Genomic DNA, 18390 nt, shown 5'->3' on the forward strand with positions numbered 1-18390 from the left:
AGCTCAGCACCAAAGAACGGAGGATGTGCGTTATTTGTTTTTTTGTGGAATGCAGAGTTATCACTACACGTCCAATCTAGTAATATTATACCCCTAATGCTTACTGTATACCGTGTCTCAGAAACGTGTCATTTATTTAAACTGAAGAAAGCATCGACATGCATTTTTCAGTCAGAATTTTTTAAGTAGGCAGTACGATAAAGTAGAGAATACAATAAAATGACCCGCACACCGTCTACACTTGCACAATAAGGACAACTTTATTCTTGAGATGCCTGAAGAAGGAAACTTTGCCAAGATAAAGTCGTCCTAATTGTGCAAGTGTAGACGGTGTGCGGGTCATTTTATTGTATTCTATACGTCTGATCCCTGCCTACTTTCCCTGCCTTGCTTTTTCCTTAGTACGATAAATAAAGTATGAATTAGCCCTAATATGCCTCCTCCCTTATTTGTCTTGTAGCAATGGGCTTCCCTGTGATACTGATCCCCTGGGTGGTGCTGCAGGAGCTGGACTCTCTGAAGAATGGAAAGAAGCTGCGTGAATGTGTGGCTCGCCTGGCCTGTCCTGCAGTCCACTTCATTTACACGTGTCTTAAGAACCAGGATTCAGGTGTCTGGGGACAGTCAATGCAACAGGCCTCTCAGAGTTGCCGTAAGTCCCAACTTGAGTCAGATTGTCTTAAAGTGAGAGCAAAGTTGACATCAAATGCATCCCTACTCGACTCTTGCGTGGGTGTAATTGGTCATGACCTTCACATTCTTCCCACAGGCAGATAACGCTCCCCCAGTAGAGGCAACCTTTTCAGTCTCCCAGAAAGAAAAATGCCTGGCCTTTTGTCTAGCATGCTTTTAGAACGGTCACCATTAGTGATAGTGACTATATGGACACACAAACATATTGGAAATTATTTACAAATAAGTTGATATCAAACTAAACTCCTGCATTTATTTATGCAGATTCATCACCGTTCTAGATGAGTCACACATACAAAGAAATCACTGCAACCTCCACCAGGTGGCACTAGCGATATATTCTAGACTGCTGTCTGTTTGAAGTAACAAAAGTAGGCATTTCAAAGACAAGTCCGCATTCTCACACAAGGTATCCTAGGTTCACAATAGTGCTGCCTGAAAAATAATTGACAGTCAACACAATCAATATTTTTCTCTTTCTGACAGTCAACACAATCAATATTTTTCTCTTTCTGCGCATTCAGGGGACAAAACAACTTATTTTTTTTTAACATACACTTTTTTTTGTGGGGGGGGGCTTTCCTGCCTTTATTGATAGATTTTGTAAGTGATCATGGACAGGAAAGGGACAGAGAGACAGGACTGGAGAGCAAAGGTCGTCGGGAACGGGACTCGAACCCGTCATGCACCGTCAGGCTACACTAGAGCCTAGGTGCCCGGACGCCAGGGAACAAAACCACTTTGTCTGAAACACGCACATCTGATGGCCTCTAATCAGCTGTGCATGATTAGAGTCAGCTACAGGGACCTCATATTCGTTCCATAAATGTGAAGAGTGCTGCACCCTAGTTGTGCAGGAACCCGTCGCACATGTGTAATGCTGTGTTGTCAGTCACTGTATGAATCTTGTATGAAGAAATAGTTTCTGAGCTCAAAAGCCTGATTTATACTTAATTGTACTACGGTGTCCCGCGCCGAAAATAGCCGATCTACAACCTCGGATGGGACAGCATTGTTCATTTAAATTATAAATTAGGCAGCAGTTTCTCTGCAATTCAAGCTGAGCTCTCCTGCAAGAAGTCTGATAGTGAGGAAGTGTCAAGGAATGTCCTTTAAAAAGAAAGTTATCATATGAATATTTCTGTGCATGTTATAGACCCCTCATTGTCTTTTTCTCTCCAAATTCTAGTGTTTCCTGGTAATAAAGGGGGCTAAAGCGCATAACACTTAGCTGATGTCCCCATTTTGATCATCTTGTCCTTGTGTTGTGTGACCTGTCTGTTTCTCTGTCCTTGTCTCTGTTCCTCCCCACAGAGGACTTGACTACTTACAACAATGATGACCGAGTACTGCAGTGCTGCCTGCAGTACCAGAGTCTCTACCCAGAGCGTGCTCTCTGTCTGTGCACGTGAGTTACAGTACAGACACACAACCCACTCCACCCTGTCACCCCAGCCTCACTACAGAACTACTTGCTTGCTTTGCTCAATACCGCAGTGTGTGCATGTTCATGTGTCCTCTGTGGATACTGTACATGCGTGTCAGTGTGCTTGAGTCCAGCTCAAGGTAGTTCCAGTTGGGAGGAGAGAGAAATTGTAGACACAGCAAAATCCTGAATATTAATTTGACTGAACAGACTGACAAATCTGATGTCTATGTTCCTCTGTTCTCCAGTAATGACAAGAACCTGTGCAGTAAGTCTCTGTTTAGCGGGGTGAAGGCCCTCAGCAAAACAGACCTAGAGGAGAGGGCGAAGACATATGGACATAGTCCACACCCCACACTGGAGGCGTGTGATGGGAGGAGACCTATTGTGAATACCCTGACAGTAGCACCCACCCTCGGCGAGAGAACTGACGGTTGGCAACGATTGGAGACAGGTCAGATGTGCTTGTGTAAAAAGCGGAAAAATATACCTTGCAGGTTCAACGTCCTTCCCTTTCTTTCCTGCATCTTTGTCTGGTGTATGTAGTTGACTTCAAGGACCATACCTCCATATATACATGTCATTGTCTATTCACAGCTTCGGCCATGTATCATGCAACATATACATTCTTTCCGTTAATGGCTTTATTTAAAATTGTATTTCCTCCATGATCATTTAAACGTTACCAAACATATTTGAGTAATTGAGTAATGTTGGCTAAACATCATTGTACACTTGTCATGAACATTTGTAAATGATATGTAACTTAGCAAAAATAACCATGCAATTTGTAACCATGATTTTCATACCGTACGGAAATGAAAGGAATCCAATTGCTTCCCAAAAAATCAAACAAATTACAGGATTCTTTGGAAAATAGTCAGTAATGTCAAGTATACAGTGAGGCATAGTCAATGGGTTGAGCATTCCACACTGTTGCTATGGTCCTTTAAGCACATAAAATAGGTCTGTTGTAAAAAAATACAAATAAAGAAAAAAACATCTGACATACACAGTACAAATAGATACATTGTGTTTATTTAAATCATCACTATTGTTTCCAGTTACGCCCCTCAATACAGTACAGGAGAATGAAAGAGACAAGGAAGCGGAGGAAAGGAAGACAGAGCTCAGCAACTGTGTGTCACTAATGGAGGACTGCCTGAAGGAGGTGCTGTCTGCCATACTGGAGGCAGAGATGAAGGCTGCCTTTGATGACCTATGGTTTGAGGTAAATCACAGGAATAACATTTTAGAACAGACATTTCTATTCACATTACAATGCTTCTGTATCTGACACCGAAGAGAAAGGGACAATCCATGGGGAAGAAAATGGGGAAGAAAAAAGCAAAGCATAAATAATAAATCAAAATCCATGTGGTGCAAAAGCACTGAAATTTGGCAAACTCACTTCCACATTATAGGACTTCAAACTGTAGCACTCACAAGGATAATGTAATTATGTGTGAATGTGCTACATACTCAAAGCAGTTAGAATTGTTATATAGTGGGTTGCAATGGTGTGTAAATTCATCATGGATTAATCTCTACCCTATCCACATTATGTATGAGGTCAAAGGGACTCTCATCCAAGAACAGATCTGTGCATGTGTGGGTGAGCGTGAGTAAATGATTGAGTAAAATAACTAATTGAATGGCTGTGTATTTGCTCTAAGGGAGGTCTTGGTTGCTAGGTTATGTAATAAGGACAAACTCACTTGCAAAGTTGTAATGTAGCCTATCACTTTTTAATTCCACACTTTCATTGTTCATTGTCCATTGAGTTGACCTGGTCATTGTGTTGTTCCTTCTGTCACCAGATGGTTTATGTGAAACCACCCTGGAGCCTTAAGGCTGTCCTGGAGTGTTTGAAAAAACACTGGATCGCTGTTTTTGGGAGCATTGTCCCAAGGCATCGGCAGCAAACTGTGAAGAATCTCATTGACTTCTTCTCGCCAGGTATATATAGTAAATTGATATGTGGTACTGTATGTACATAATGTAGGACTGGGGCTGGGCAATATGAACACAATTTTATATTACGATATGTATACCAAATACCTCGATATCAATATTGTGACGACAATATCATTTGTGACTATTGTAAAAAAAAAAGAGAACAAAAATAGCTGATCTACAATGCAACACGTGAGTGTAAAATCGGGCTTAAACCAGGAAAGGACAACACTTATGCCATATCATATTATGATATCCAAAATATATCCAAAAACCTACAGATGTGTTTTAAAGATATTTATTTTTCTTTGGGCACAAACCAGAAACTCCTTGTGCATGTATTTAAATTCACTCTCATCGTGGTAATGATGACGTCATGACTTTTAGAACCTTGTGAACCCATTTTCTGACATGCCGCGAGATATGTATTCATATATTGCCTTGTTCCTGTACATTCCTACAAGTTTCGCTTGTACTGAGGCATCCCCCCAAAGTGCTAGGACACATTGAATTTCTCTGTCTGTCCTCTGAATGCTTCTCGCCATTTCTTCTGTAAAACTTATGCTGCACTATTGTTTTGTTTTCATTACACCCCTTGCGCTCTCGAAAATCAAAATCAATTATCGCGCTCTGTAATGACGTCAGTGGCGCTCGGGTTGCGCTGCAAGTGACGTTTTGGACAGTTTGATATGCGACTTGGGTGGTTAGAGCAGGTTACTGCTTTCAGACTGAGATGCATCTTTAGAAATCAGATTTGAAACCACCTCTGAATGTGGCTCAAGTCGGATTTGTGAAAATGTTATTCCATGTGACCTGTCTCTGTTCTGACTTCATAAAACAAATCGGATTCCAATCTTGATATGGCATAGATCTGATTTAGGCTGGATTTGGCTGCCAGTCTAAACGGGGCCTTAACAGCCCCGCCTCCCTGCTCTCCTAGTCTCTCACTCACTCAGCTGGCTCTGTGTGTGTTGATCGTTGCTCGTCAACAGTGGTGGAAAAAGTGCTCACATTTAAGTAAAAGTATCAATACTGCAATGTAGAAATACTCTGCTACAAGTTAAAGTTATTCAGAATTTACTAAAAGTACGAAAGTATTGGCATCAAAATGTACTTAAAGTACCAAAAGTAGAAAGTACTCATTCTGCAGAATGTCCTGTTTCACAAGTTTTTAAATGTCTAAAATACTATTTTCAAAAGACAAATCTTTTGAAAATAGAAGATCTATAAGCTCACAATGCGATGCATTGTGAGCTTGTAGTTCGTAGACCAGGGTTCCCCAATAGGCGGCCCGCGGGCCGCAAGGCAACTGTCCGGCCCGCGACGACTCCTGCCATAAAAAAAAGAATTGATTTTTTTTTTTTTTTTTTTTTAATATATCTGTATTACTGTTCAAGCAGACTAACAAACACATCTGTAAGTAAATTGTTGATTCTGGACTTATTTAGATTTTCAGTATGTACAACTGGCTGCTGTTAATCTGTATTACTTTTCAAGCAGACTTATTTTGTTTCCAGAGTGCATTCTTTCCTTGTGTGACCCTCAACACAGCATTTAAGAATCCCAGGCCTAAAATAACACAGTGTCAAATTAGCTCGATTAGAGAAAAAAAACTAATAAAAAACAAAAAAATGTGCGATTTCTATTTCGGCGCCCGCGCGCGAAACAATGCCCCTGGCCCTCGGCTTTAGCCTGACACTCAGCCTGAATTTTCATTCGTTTCACTTCATTATTCAGTCTGAAAGCCCTCTCAATGCAGCCGATTTCTGAGATGGGGTCGTGGCCAAAGTTTTTTTTTTCAAAGACTCTTTGGCGATTGGTTCATACTGGATTATCCCGATCCCGATTCGTCGTACAGATTTTTAACCGAGTCTGAGACTTCCTATGAGAGCATCACCAGACCAGAATCGCCTGAACATATTTTTTTAATGGGCGTGGCTAGCGATTCACGGGCTGTAGCCAGGCTACCTCGGCTTGGTACCCGAGACATAATTTGGTCCTTGGGGAAAAGTAATTGGGGAACCCTGTCGTAGACTGTAGTGTGTAGCTTTTAGATCTGCTATTTTCAAATGGCCGAAATGTATATAGGGCAGAAGTGGTTAATGTATGTTTTGTAATAATAATCAAAATCTACAAAGTAACTAGTAACAAAAGTTTTCAAATAATTGTAGTGGAGTAAAAAGTACAATATTTGCCTCTGTGGAGTAGAAGTAAAAGTACTGAAAACTGGAAATACTCCAGTAAAGTAAAAATACTTAATTGTACTTAAGTACAGTGCTTGAGTAAATGTACTTTGTTACTTTACACCACTGCTCAGCTGGCTCTGTGTGTGTTGATCGTTGCTTGTCAGTCAGCACTGACTGCTGAATGTGCTGTTAGTTTTGTTGCTCGTTAATTCATTTGCTCCGGGTATGTTAGCTCAAAAGCTCATTAAAGTGGACCGTTTTGGTTCACAAAGATGAAAAAAAGGTCATAATGTCACATTTTTGAGCGGTGTAGCCGCTCCTATAAGTGGGTTTGGGACCCATCCGTAGCGAAAGTTTTTCTTTCCGTCTTTCGCTGTACTGTGATTGGCTGATTGGTATTCAGACCCTTTGCTCAGTACTGTGATTGGCTAGCGAGACGCATAACGAAATTAATAACTCATAAATAGCACCGCTAACTTAAAAAAATATGCTTTTTTTTAAAAGTGAGCTTCAATCACTGTGATGACCACTGTTGTTTTTAAATAGCACCGCTCACTTCACACTGGGTGTGATTTTTAGCGGTGCCAACCGCTCTATATCTGACTTTGTCTGTGTGTCCGTGTGTCCGGGTGTATGTCCAATAAACAAACATTGATGACAACATCACTGTGTTCCCCCCCCCCCTAGCCAAGCTAACATTGGTCAAGCTTCACGTGACACGTGACAATATGTTGTCACCAATGCTTTTGATTGGCTAGCGAGACGCATGACGAAATAAAATCCTATAAATAGGTGTGTCACTTCCAAAAACATTTATGTTTTTGGAAGTGAGGTAACATTGGTCAAGCTAACGGGATCAAGCCAGCATTGGTCAAGTGCCACGTGACAATATGTAATATAAATAGGTAAGACAGGATTAATCAGGAACAGTACTGGCGGAGACCTGTGCTCCGAGGAGCACATTTTCTAGTTCTTATTTGAAAATGTATTGGAGAGGGCCTACTCTGTGTGGAGTTTGCATGTTCTCCCCGTGTCTCCCAGGGTAGTTAATACCCTCACAAAAACATGTAGTAATCCTGGTCACTATACCGCCTCCCCCATGACAGCCGGGGCGCCTGATGGAGGGGAAGGGAACTGGTTGGAATAACGTGTTCCTTCCACGCGCTACGTCCTACCAGGGAAACTCCCCCCTGTCAGGTGACAAGAAGGTCAGTTGGCTCTCATGCACTGAAGGAAGCATGAGCTCGGCCCTGGCCTCCCCAGGCTGTGGGGACTGGTGTAGCGCTGGTGTAGGGCTGGTGTAGCGCCCAGGATCACTTAGGAAATTGGCACCGGGTGAAAACAAAATGGGTTACAAAAATCGCGGGATAAAAAATCTATGAAAAAAAAGAAGAAAATGTATTGGAGGATAAATCCCTTGAGATGCATCATCTCGTCTTCCAGGGGGTCCTCAGGCACAACATACAAACAATGAAAAAAAACAATCACATAACATTCACTAACAACAAAACATAGACATAAGGGCTCTCACACCATCCCAGACCATACTACATCTGTTACGCATGTCATCTAAAAAACTGAAAATAAATAATGAGAAAATAAAAAGTAATCTAAATACAATCAAAAACAAAAATCAGAAACAAGAACAGTTCGTTTTGAGTGAATCAAGTAAGGACAATTTAAAAACAGGAAATGAAATAATTGATCTAATTGCAATGGGTAAATTGTTCCAGTCAGTAGGTGCTTTAAACTTAAATGAACGTCTCCCAATTTCTTTCTGTATACCAGGTATATCAAAATAAGGTTGTTGAGTGTGTATTGATGGATAAATTGAATTGTATGGACGTAAAAGCTCTTTTAAATAAGATGGATAATTAAAGTAAATACATTTAAAAACAAAAAGCAACCAATGAAAATGTCTCCTATCACGAGGAGATAGCCAATTGAGCGTATCATACAGAACACAGTGATGTGTACTGTAGGGACACCCGAGTACAAATCTACAGATATTATTCTGGACTACATGCATGTGTCTCAGAGGTGTTCTGATAAATGATGTCACAATAATCAATGATAGGAAGTAGAAGCTGCTGAACAATGTGTTTTCTTATTTGAAAAGTAAAACAATTTCTTGATCTATACATTAATCTGAGACTATTATTTACTTGACTCCTTACAGAATCAATATGAGGTTTGAAAGATAAATCAGAATCTAACCAAAGGCCTAAGTATTTGAATGTCTTAGAAAAAAACCTTTCCCAGCCCTGAATCCACTCTTTTAAAATACCGTCCTGCTTGGCATTGAAAACTACAGAAAACGCATGATAGTGTTCAAGTGAGCTCCCCGACACATTAAAGTTGTGTCGTTTTCCTTCCATTGTAATGCTAATAGACAGCATCAGAGCCACATGCAGATGCTTTGTGACAGAAATTAATATGTCATCTTGACAAACAATGGGCAAGGATTTTTCAGCATTTCAAAAAGCGGGAAGACCAATGCTTTTCATTATGGACACCATTGATTTCCAAACATGTGCTCCACGGAAAGAGTCGCTCCATCGCAACCATTTGCCACCCAAGCAGAACCATAAATAAGTTTCACGGGATGAGTCATCCTCTGCTATACTCCCTAGTTGTCCCCGGGGGTGGGCGGGGGGCCGCCTGCCTGTTTGCATGGGGCAGGGGGAGGGGGGGCTACATGTCTGTCTGTCTCTCTCTGTCTGACTGTCCTGCCCCCTGTGCTAGTGCACCACAAAACTATATATCCAGGAATAAGGTCACACTAAAATGGGACGTTTAAAAGTGTGTCAGTAAGAAGTGTGTCAGAAAGATGCTGAGTAGCCCCCTCCCGGCTTGCAGCCACCCCTTGCTCTGCACTGCACTGCACTGCACTATTTCCCATTATGCCTCCAGTGACTGTGTGTGTGTGTGTGTGTGTGTGTGTGTGTGTGTGTGTGTGTGTGTGTGTGTGTGTGTGTGTGTGTGTGTGTGTGTGTGTGTGTGTGTGTGTGTGTGTGTGTGTGTGTGTGTGTGTGTGTGTGTGTGTGTGTGTGTGTGTGCAACCTCTCCTCCGCCACATCCGTCTGTGTGGGGGTGATTGCTCAGACCAACACTGTTTCCCTAACCTGCTTTAAGTATGTTCATAGATAAAAGTTATGATGGAATCGCATGGCCCCAGTCTGTTCCATTCTGTAGCATGACTCTGGACTTTTTCTTTGTTTGTTTTAACCCCCCCTCGCATACTGGCTCTGTGCCAGCTCTGTGGGAGTAGGGCAAGAAGGGGAAGAGGAGGAGGCTGGACTGGGAGGGGCAGAGGAGAATAACCTAGCTAAAAACAAGTTCAGTAGTGGAAAAGTACTGCTTATTTTTGCTGATCACCGCCTGTGCATGGCTTTTTTTGTGTGGCTCTCTGTGTGTGTGCGCGTGTGGGGTGTGTGTGTGTGTGTGTGTGTGTGTGTGTGTGTGTGTGAGTGCGTGTGTGTGTGCGTGCGGCACATGCACGTGTGTTGTGTAGTTCACACGTGCATGCTAATATGCTAATGTTTGTGTGATCGAGAGAGGGCATTGCAGTGACAGTGTGACATTGTAAGCAGGTTGTAGAGGGAAACAACCCAACCCAACCCACACATGACATGCATGCACATAAGACATAACACACACACACACACACACACACACACACACACACACACACACACACACACACACACACACACACACACACACACACACACACACACACACACACACACACAGTCAAGCTGAGTTGGCTTGTTTTTGCAAAATATATCTCACTGATTTCCTGTTTGCCTTTTCTGCCACTTCACCTTTATCCTCATAACGGTTTGCATAATGCTGCAGAGCTTTGCAAGCTTACGTACAGCAATTCCTACTGGTAAACATAGCATGCTGTTAACATTCATTACTCGTCCTAGTATTTCTTATGTCCGTCATGCTGTTTTTGCATGTACGTGTCTGCCTGCGTTTCTGTGTTATCCCTTCTGATCCTTTCTGCTGTCTGTTATATCTTCTCATCACTTCAGGTAAAACAGTAGATTGCAGCACAATGCTGGTGGCTCTCTGTGAAGCTAAGTCGTTGCTGGTGGACTTTCAGTGTAGGTCCACTTATGGCAGCCGTGTTCCCACCACTCTCTCCTCATTGGACGGCATTATACGGAAGCTACAACCTCAGACAACACCGCAACCTGAGGTACAATCATTACTACTACTAACTGCTAGTGGAACACCCACCCACCATAACCATATCAATGCCCCCACCTAGTATATACGCCAATCCACGGAGCGCTGCCCTGTAGGTGGCGCAACCATTGCTGCGGTGTCAGTCAGCTGCTGCTGCGGTTCTGTCTGCCTGTTGACGTTAGCAGAGCAGCCATAAACTAGCCTACTCCCTACTAGCACCTGACGTAGGTGGTTCGTCCCGATTCTCTGTACATCTTTGTAAAGTTAGTGTTAGTAAAAGTTAGTAAAAAGCAGGTAAAAGAGTAACGTGAGTAAGCAGTGACTGCAGCTGACTGACTGAGTCTGACACCGCAGCAATGGTTGCCTACAGGGCAGCACTCCGTGGATTTGTGTATAGACACCAAACTCCTCACTGTCAGGTGTAAAGAAGTGGCTGACGGCTCCACGTGTATCCGAGGAGACGTGGTTGTCTACACCCTCTTCAAAACTATATGTTACGAACGGAACCCCGGTTATTTGAGTAATACGAGCGAGATGTCTCGCTTATGGGAGAGCGCCCCCTGGCGTGGTCACAGAAGCATTTATACGCGTCCAGGCAATTTATTGGCTGGACCTGACGTCGTACAGACCACATGAATAGATGGCCCCGCCCCTTTTCTCAAAAAGCTACTGCTCTTTTCTGTACTTGCCATTCAAGATAAACAAGATCCCTTCTCGGTGAGCATGCAAGAAGGGTGTTTTGGCGAGACATCTCGCTCGTATTACTCAAATAACCGGGGTCGTAACCTATAGTTATTTATCATAATACTCACTCGATGTCTCGCTTACGGGAGAAGTTATAAACTCCCGTATTGCAGATTTATCTCGAAGTCCCAATCAGTCAGCCTATGGGGTTAACCCCTGCCTGGAACTTACACTGAGGACTGCATGCACCAAAGGCGGTGCAGTCACATCCAGTCTGTAGAACCTGGCGAAGGTCCAAGGTGAAGACCAAGTCGCCGCAGCATAGACATCCTGGATAGAGATCTCCCAGGAGGGCCCGCAGACCCTCTGTGCCCGCAGACCCTCTGGGGGCTGCAGACACTTACTAGAGTAGGACAATTGTATGGCCTCCACTATCCAGTGAGAGAACCTCTGCTTTGTCACGGGCTTACCAGTAAACTGTTTTGCCCATAAAACAAACAACTGATCTGATTTCCTCAGATCCTTAGTCCTGGTAACATATGTCCTCAATGCCCTAACAGGGCAGAGATAATGTAACCTTTGATATTCCTGTGAAGCAAAACATTTGACAGGAACACACTTGGCCAAAGGGTTTTTAGGCACAAAACCTGGATTGGGTTTAATAACCACTTTGACATCATTATCAGCGAAACGCGTGCACTGGATGCACGGAAAACGCATGAATATCACTGACACGCTTAGTGGTCGTTGGGGCCAGAAGCAGCGCTGTCTTAAGCGCCAAAAACGTCATACCCACGAGATCCAACGGCTCGAAAGGCGGTTGAGAGACAGAATTTAATACTAAAGCCAAATCCCAGGTTGGGATCAGTGATTTAGAAACTGGAAGGAGGTGGCGAGCCCCTTTCATGAACCGGCAAATGAGTGTTTACTGTTGATCCACTGACTTGCCATCAAAGCCAATATGGCAGGCTGAAACTGCCGCCAGATACACCTTTACGGTAGAGAAGGCTCTGCCTTTGTCTATCAAATCCTGTAGAAAAGACAGAATATCCACCACCTGCTCATGTGGTCCGTACGACGTCAGGTCGACGTCAGGTCGACGTCAGGTCCAGCCAATAAAGTGCCTGGAAGTGTGTAAATGCTTCTGTAATCACGCCAGGGGGCGCGCTCCCACAAGCGAGACATCAAGTGAGTATTATGATAAATAACAAACATTACAGGTTGCCAGTGACAGTTTTTTTATTTATGTTTTAATGTGTTTTAAACAGCGGTGCTATACAAATAAAGTTATTATTTTAATTTGTATTTTTCTGTGTTCTCAAAACTATTTGGTTGTTGTAATGTTTAAGGCTAAGGAGAAAGCAGCTGTGCCCGCCTCTCACCACAATGAGAAAGCGGCCGTACCTGCACGGGTCTCTCACCCGCACGAGAACGTAGCCGCACAGCTCTCTCACCAGCACGAAAACTCACCCATGCCTATGGAGTACTCTCACCAGGATGTGTGGGCTCTGTTTGAGGACATCTGGATGAGGTGCGACCATTTACGGTGAGCAAAAACTTTAGAAATCTTGATGGAGCATTGCTTGGGTGCCCCTGTGAATAATCCTGAATCTGGACTGTTATATATGAATGACTTCAGTTCTCCTGCTCTCTGCTGTCATTTTCCAGCTCGCAGGTGTTTGAGACTCTACACTTTGACCCCGACAGCATGCAGGTGAATTGGCCACAGGGATGTCCCCCTCCACCGCACGTGGAGGAAGCCTGGGCCAAATTGCATCACCTATCCTCCGTGGTCACTAATCTGATCCAAGCTTTCTTCAGGTATTCCCCCCCGTCTACTTCTGTCACTACTCCCAGCCTAAAATTAAAAAAAAAATGTTTAGCCTCAAATGGAGGCCCATGAACATTGTAGCTATGAATGAAAGCCTATTTACTTTATCTTTCGGATTTAAGCTTAACCACTTAAACCAAATATACTTAGTTGACCGGGCGCTCAATTTTTTCCCTCTACACCAAATCTCTTCCCTGAAAATAACTTATATACAAGCGTTTCAACACGTTGTGAAATTGTATATGTAGGGGGGTTTCACGGGGTTAAGGGTCCTGAGCCCTGACTACTGATCTCTGAATGCTCTTGGTTGTAGTTTTATTTGGGAAAGCGGTTAAGAATCCAGGGCTAAAGAGCAAATTGTTCAGTGTGCAATCTTGGCATACTGTGCTGACTGCAGCACTACTGGGGTTGGTTCTCACAAAAAAATATTTTCTGCAGAAGATTACCTTCTAAAATGCTTATTTAAGGCCTTGAGCTCTCTATTTCTATTTGTCTCTTTCTCTTTTCAACAAATGTCATTCAACCATCCTGTCTCTAAACTCAGTCCCAACTCCCAGGCCTCTGCGTCAAATATGTCTATAAAACCAGTGCCTCTCAGTAGGCCCATTGTTAAATTTGTCCTCGGTGTGTCCCTTCCTCCAATAGACTCCCTTCTAGTATTTGGCCAGGCTGTAATCTGTTTGACCTTGTACCTCTGCCTAATCAGCTGGCCCATGACGCAGTAAATCATGGCTTTATCTCTCTGTACCGTTTGGAACGAGAGTGTGTCTGTTGTTCCTTGCATTGTGTACATTACATGCTGGCATCCACGTCACCATTGCAGTGCATCCATACACCTTTCTACACGTTCTTGAGTTGTAAACTTTTGTCTATAAGCTACCAATAACAAGAGGCTGTTTTGATCGTGAATTTTGAAATTCACTTCACGTCTGTCGCATTGTAGTCTCTCTTGGTCGTGTGACACTCCTGCCATTCCACTCGGACAATAGCGATGTAATCATCCAGATAAATATCAAACATAATTGAACATTATTGGGGCGGCCCCAAATTGTCTGTGAGCAAATCGGGAGGCTCGGCTCTTTGAACCCCTCACACTACTGGATAATCTGGCCTTCCCGTCCCAAAATCTCTTTAATTATCCTGTAGTGTGAGTTAGGCTTAAGTAAAGTGTTACCTGGTAGTTATAGTGTGCTGTTCCACTGAGTTTATAATGCATTATGACCACCACTTATAAATTATATTATTGTAAGTTATAATACTTCATAACCTGTTACCCTTGTTATAAGTTGTTATGCATAATTATAAACATCTATAACAAGTGTTATAAATGTGATTATAATACATTATAGACGCGACCTTTAAGTAACGTGTTACCAGATTTTCTAATGGCTGTATTGTGTGTGTGGACGTAAATGCAATGAAGCACTGTTCCCATAAATACTGCTGCCCATATACTTGACTAACAAACCACAATCTCATTGTTTTCTACTTCGGTCTTTGGTTACCATTTACAGTTACCAAATATGGCCACATTAAAATGACAGGTATATCCCAATTAAAACATTTTAATACAAATGTCATTACAACAATAATTTATACAAGAAAGTAGTCCCAGACTGCATGCACAAACAAGGCAGTTGCTATGCAACCTTTACAGTACATTTCCATTTTTCTTCAAGTTCATCAGTCTCATGCATTCTCTGCTGTTTCTCATAATGGCATAAAAATCTCACAACTTTTGACCTGCATCTTTTGATGCCGTTTTAAGATTTAAAACTACATCTTTATCCTGACGCCAGTCATTAAAGCTTTTGACAGCCCGTTTAAATTGCTTAGCGTTGTTTGGTTCACTTTAGTTTTTTAGTTTTCCAAGTTCATCAAGCTTATTTTTCTGCAGCTCTGTGTGTTAAATTCAGTTGTGGATTCCTTAACCTGCAGTTAGCTGTTTCCAGTTAAAGATTTTTTGTTGTTGTTATAACACTGTACAAAGACTTCATAGCCGTGTTTATTATACTACACATATCAACCAATCAAATTGTGTGATTTGACCAATCCTTTTTCTAATTTTCTCCATATCATGCAGCACTGCCTTCAGGTGCATACTGAGTGGGCCCAATTAGCATTTATCTCTATCTGCATGCAAAGCCTTTATTACTTGTCATGAGAGACCATGTGCATTCAATTTGCACCTGCTCCAAGTTTCAAAGTGCTGATGAGAAACAGGTTCATGGAATGGGCAAATGGAGCATTAAAACAACAACACTGGGAGGTTGTTTGTTTGATTCTGTGCATGTGTGAAAGAATGAGATATATTATTGTGGGATGGCTCATTTAATGAACAATGTTATTCACATTCCTAGAGTATATCCATGATCAATAGATGCCAAACAATTGAAAAGAAAATCCATTCATATGTATTTTTATGTCAGAAACATCTCTAAAAGTCTAATCCCAACCCGTGAAACAAAACGTAATGCAAATCAGCAAGTCCAAATCAGCAAGCCCCTATGAATAATCATGAATCGTGGTTTCATTCCCTTGTGTGGTTCCCATAGCTCAATGTTCCTCCACACAGCTGATTATTATTATGGAAACACTGTTGGGCTGCCTGCTACTCTATTCTGAATCTAATTCAACTTGATGGCGGGTGGTGCATTACAAACGTTCTTGTTTTAAACTTAAAGGAGAGATCCGGACTCAAATACATATATATTGTGTCTGCCTATAATCATTCACCAACATACCTGATGCAGTTGACTTTTTTTCATTGAAGCCCCTGTGCTCCATTCTGCGGACCCCTTCCACAGCTAGAATGGAGCCAAGAGCATAAATCTAATTCGGCTATTTTCGTCGCTCCAAACTCTTTTTTTTGTTCACGAATCCTCTCTATGTAGTGTCCTGGCACTCACATGCACTGTTTGTCACTCATGAGCTGCCGTTCGTACAGAACGGCTCTGATGCGTGAACTCTGAACGAGAACGAGATTTCGTGTGTAGTGCTCCCCCTCCCCTCATAAGTGACAAACAGTGCATGTGTGAGTGCCAGGACACTATATAGAGAGGATTGATTGGTTGGTTGGTTGGTGTACTTTATTTAGTAAGACATGAGAACAGTACATGACAGTACATAACAGTACATGGAAGTACAAATTCATGAAAAGGAGCGACGAAAATAGTCGATACACTGACATGTATCTGAAAACATTTGAGGTGAGAAATAGGCTAGGTGTGAGTTAATTGATGCACACACATTCGGGGAGCGAAAGGGCCTCTGTTATGGCATGATTTATCTGTTTTTATCTTGTTTTCGTGTGGCTGTTACTAATTGAAGACAACTGGAGGCATGGCAAGCAGCGTGGCTACCTGAAAATATATAATTGTGATCTTAAAAGTCGTCTGTCCGTGTCCGTCCTTTGAGTCTGTCACATGAACAATATATCCATGTGTGTGTGTTTGTTGTTCACCTATTGGAGAATACACTTCTAAACCCCTCCCCCTCCCCAAACACACACGCATATTGTAATTAGGGCCGTTTTGTTCTACAAGTATGTCAGGAATTATGCCTGTGCATTTTATATGATGAGCTCTTTACAGGCAGTCTAACCCTACTGAGGCAGCTCAATTGCTGTTGCCAAGGAGGCAGCCAGACTCATTGTCATGTGTTTGGAGACAAGCTATGACTCATTGCTGCCATATTGCCCCCGCTCTCTCTTTCTCTCTCAGAGAGTCAGTCTTTCTGAGAGAGAATTGCTTACCACCATCCTTCACCCTTTGCTTTCCTCCCTCTTTTCCGCTCCTTTCTTTTCCTCTTCTCCCTCTTTTACCTTCATTTGCCTTCATCACATTGTTATTTACCTTGTGAGAAGGGAGCATGCACTTGTTTACTTGCTTGTTTGAATATATAAAGATATACTTGTTTGAATACATAAATAGGCACGTTTCTGTGCATAAGTAAGTAGACTGTGGACTGTAGCGGAATGTTATGCACCCTAGGCAGATAAGTAAAATATTGATTGTAGAGGTTAATGGTGTGTACATAGAGCAGAGGTTCTCAAACTATGGGTCGGGACCCCAAGTGGGGTCATGGTAAGGTGACGGTGGGGGCACACATTGAAGTGAAAAAAGAAGAATGTATCCTTCCCAGTAATTCTGTTATTTGTTTTTGAAACAGATATAGGCTATACTGTCTGCTTCAATTTACAAAATGTGTGCAAAACACTTTTTCATAGCTTTTATTGATTTCATTGATAAGACAGCAGGGATCAAAGCATATATTGTAAATGTATTTTCGAATAAATATTCTTATTCATGGCTACCAATGTATTTTAAATATTCTTTGTTTAAACTTTGAAAGTGCACTATAAATCAAGTGTGGGATCAGCGAAAAACATAAAATGGGGTACTAGTATAATAAAAAAAAAAAACTGACATAGAGGGTGTATGAATTTAATACACAGAATTGTACTCACACAAAGCTTACCAGTATGCAATTTCACATGGCAGCATATACCTGTACTGTAAATGGTGCATTTATATAGCACCTTTATCCAAAGTGCTTTACAATATGCATTTACATTCACCCATTCACACACACATTCACACACCGAGGGCAGAGGAAACCATGAAGACACCAGCCTGTATGTGAGGGGCAGTGGACCTTGTAATGGACCATGCTCTGTCACGAGGAAGTGGTCCGGGTCCTCTAATACTTTCCACTTACTGTAGTAGCACAGTTTGCTGTAGTATTCTATGTGAAGAGTGCATCAGCACACCAAAAAGCTGCTGTGTTTTGAAAGTAAAAACGTCTGTGGACCAGACCAGGTTTCGGTCTAAATTAGCTTCCGAGTTGGATATCAAGCATGAATTTTAACTTGAGAGGGATTTTTTTTTTAAACTTTGTTTTATTGTTTTTTCTGCACATTAATAACAAATTAGGAGAGGGATTTATTGCTGCAGAGTAGAATTTTCACTTCCATAATCGCTATCTTCTAATGGAAAATTAAATTTACGTTAATTATGACAATTTTGCAACTGTAAAATTGACCCCAAGGATAAGGGCCGTTTGCATAATCTTGCTCACAATAATAATTCAACCCTCTTTTGTCTCCTTCAGGGTTTGGTCAAACAGTGGTTTAGAGGAAACTCAGGCGCTGCACACCCTCATCTACTCTGAGGTTGGTAGTCCTGCTTAATTATTATTTTATTCTTAAACATTTTTAAGCGTGCTAATTGATTTGAATTTAAGTTAATTGCATCATGTTCTATTCACTGTTTTTCCCATGTAATATTTTAATATACTATATACGTTATTATATATTTTTTATATTCTGATTTTGTAATTCATTAATCTATTATGTCCAAATAAAATAAAAGCTGCTTGAGGAACGTTTCTGAAAAATTGTCTGCGTTCAATAC

The 18390-nt window shown here is 41.9% G+C and overlaps 1 protein-coding gene across 3 annotated transcripts in view; it reads left to right on the forward strand.

Annotated features, from left to right (window-relative positions):
• swt1 (SWT1 RNA endoribonuclease homolog) overlaps positions 1 to 18390 on the forward strand; it is a 40870-nt gene that overhangs the window by 11115 nt on the left and 11365 nt on the right. For all 3 annotated transcript variants that reach the window (XM_084065704.1, XM_084065702.1, XM_084065703.1), the window contains 9 exons: positions 461 to 652; positions 2008 to 2101; positions 2368 to 2573; positions 3184 to 3350; positions 3940 to 4078; positions 10305 to 10471; positions 12495 to 12691; positions 12814 to 12966; positions 18089 to 18149. In XM_084065704.1, coding sequence (XP_083921830.1) covers positions 461 to 652; positions 2008 to 2101; positions 2368 to 2573; positions 3184 to 3350; positions 3940 to 4078; positions 10305 to 10471; positions 12495 to 12691; positions 12814 to 12966; positions 18089 to 18149 — 1376 coding nt within the window. The remainder of the gene's footprint in view (positions 1 to 460; positions 653 to 2007; positions 2102 to 2367; positions 2574 to 3183; positions 3351 to 3939; positions 4079 to 10304; positions 10472 to 12494; positions 12692 to 12813; positions 12967 to 18088; positions 18150 to 18390) is intronic.

Source organism: Gymnoscopelus microlampas (assembly GCF_963454915.1).
Source record: "Gymnoscopelus microlampas genome assembly, chromosome: 9".
Taxonomy (NCBI): Eukaryota; Metazoa; Chordata; class Actinopteri; order Myctophiformes; family Myctophidae; genus Gymnoscopelus; species Gymnoscopelus microlampas.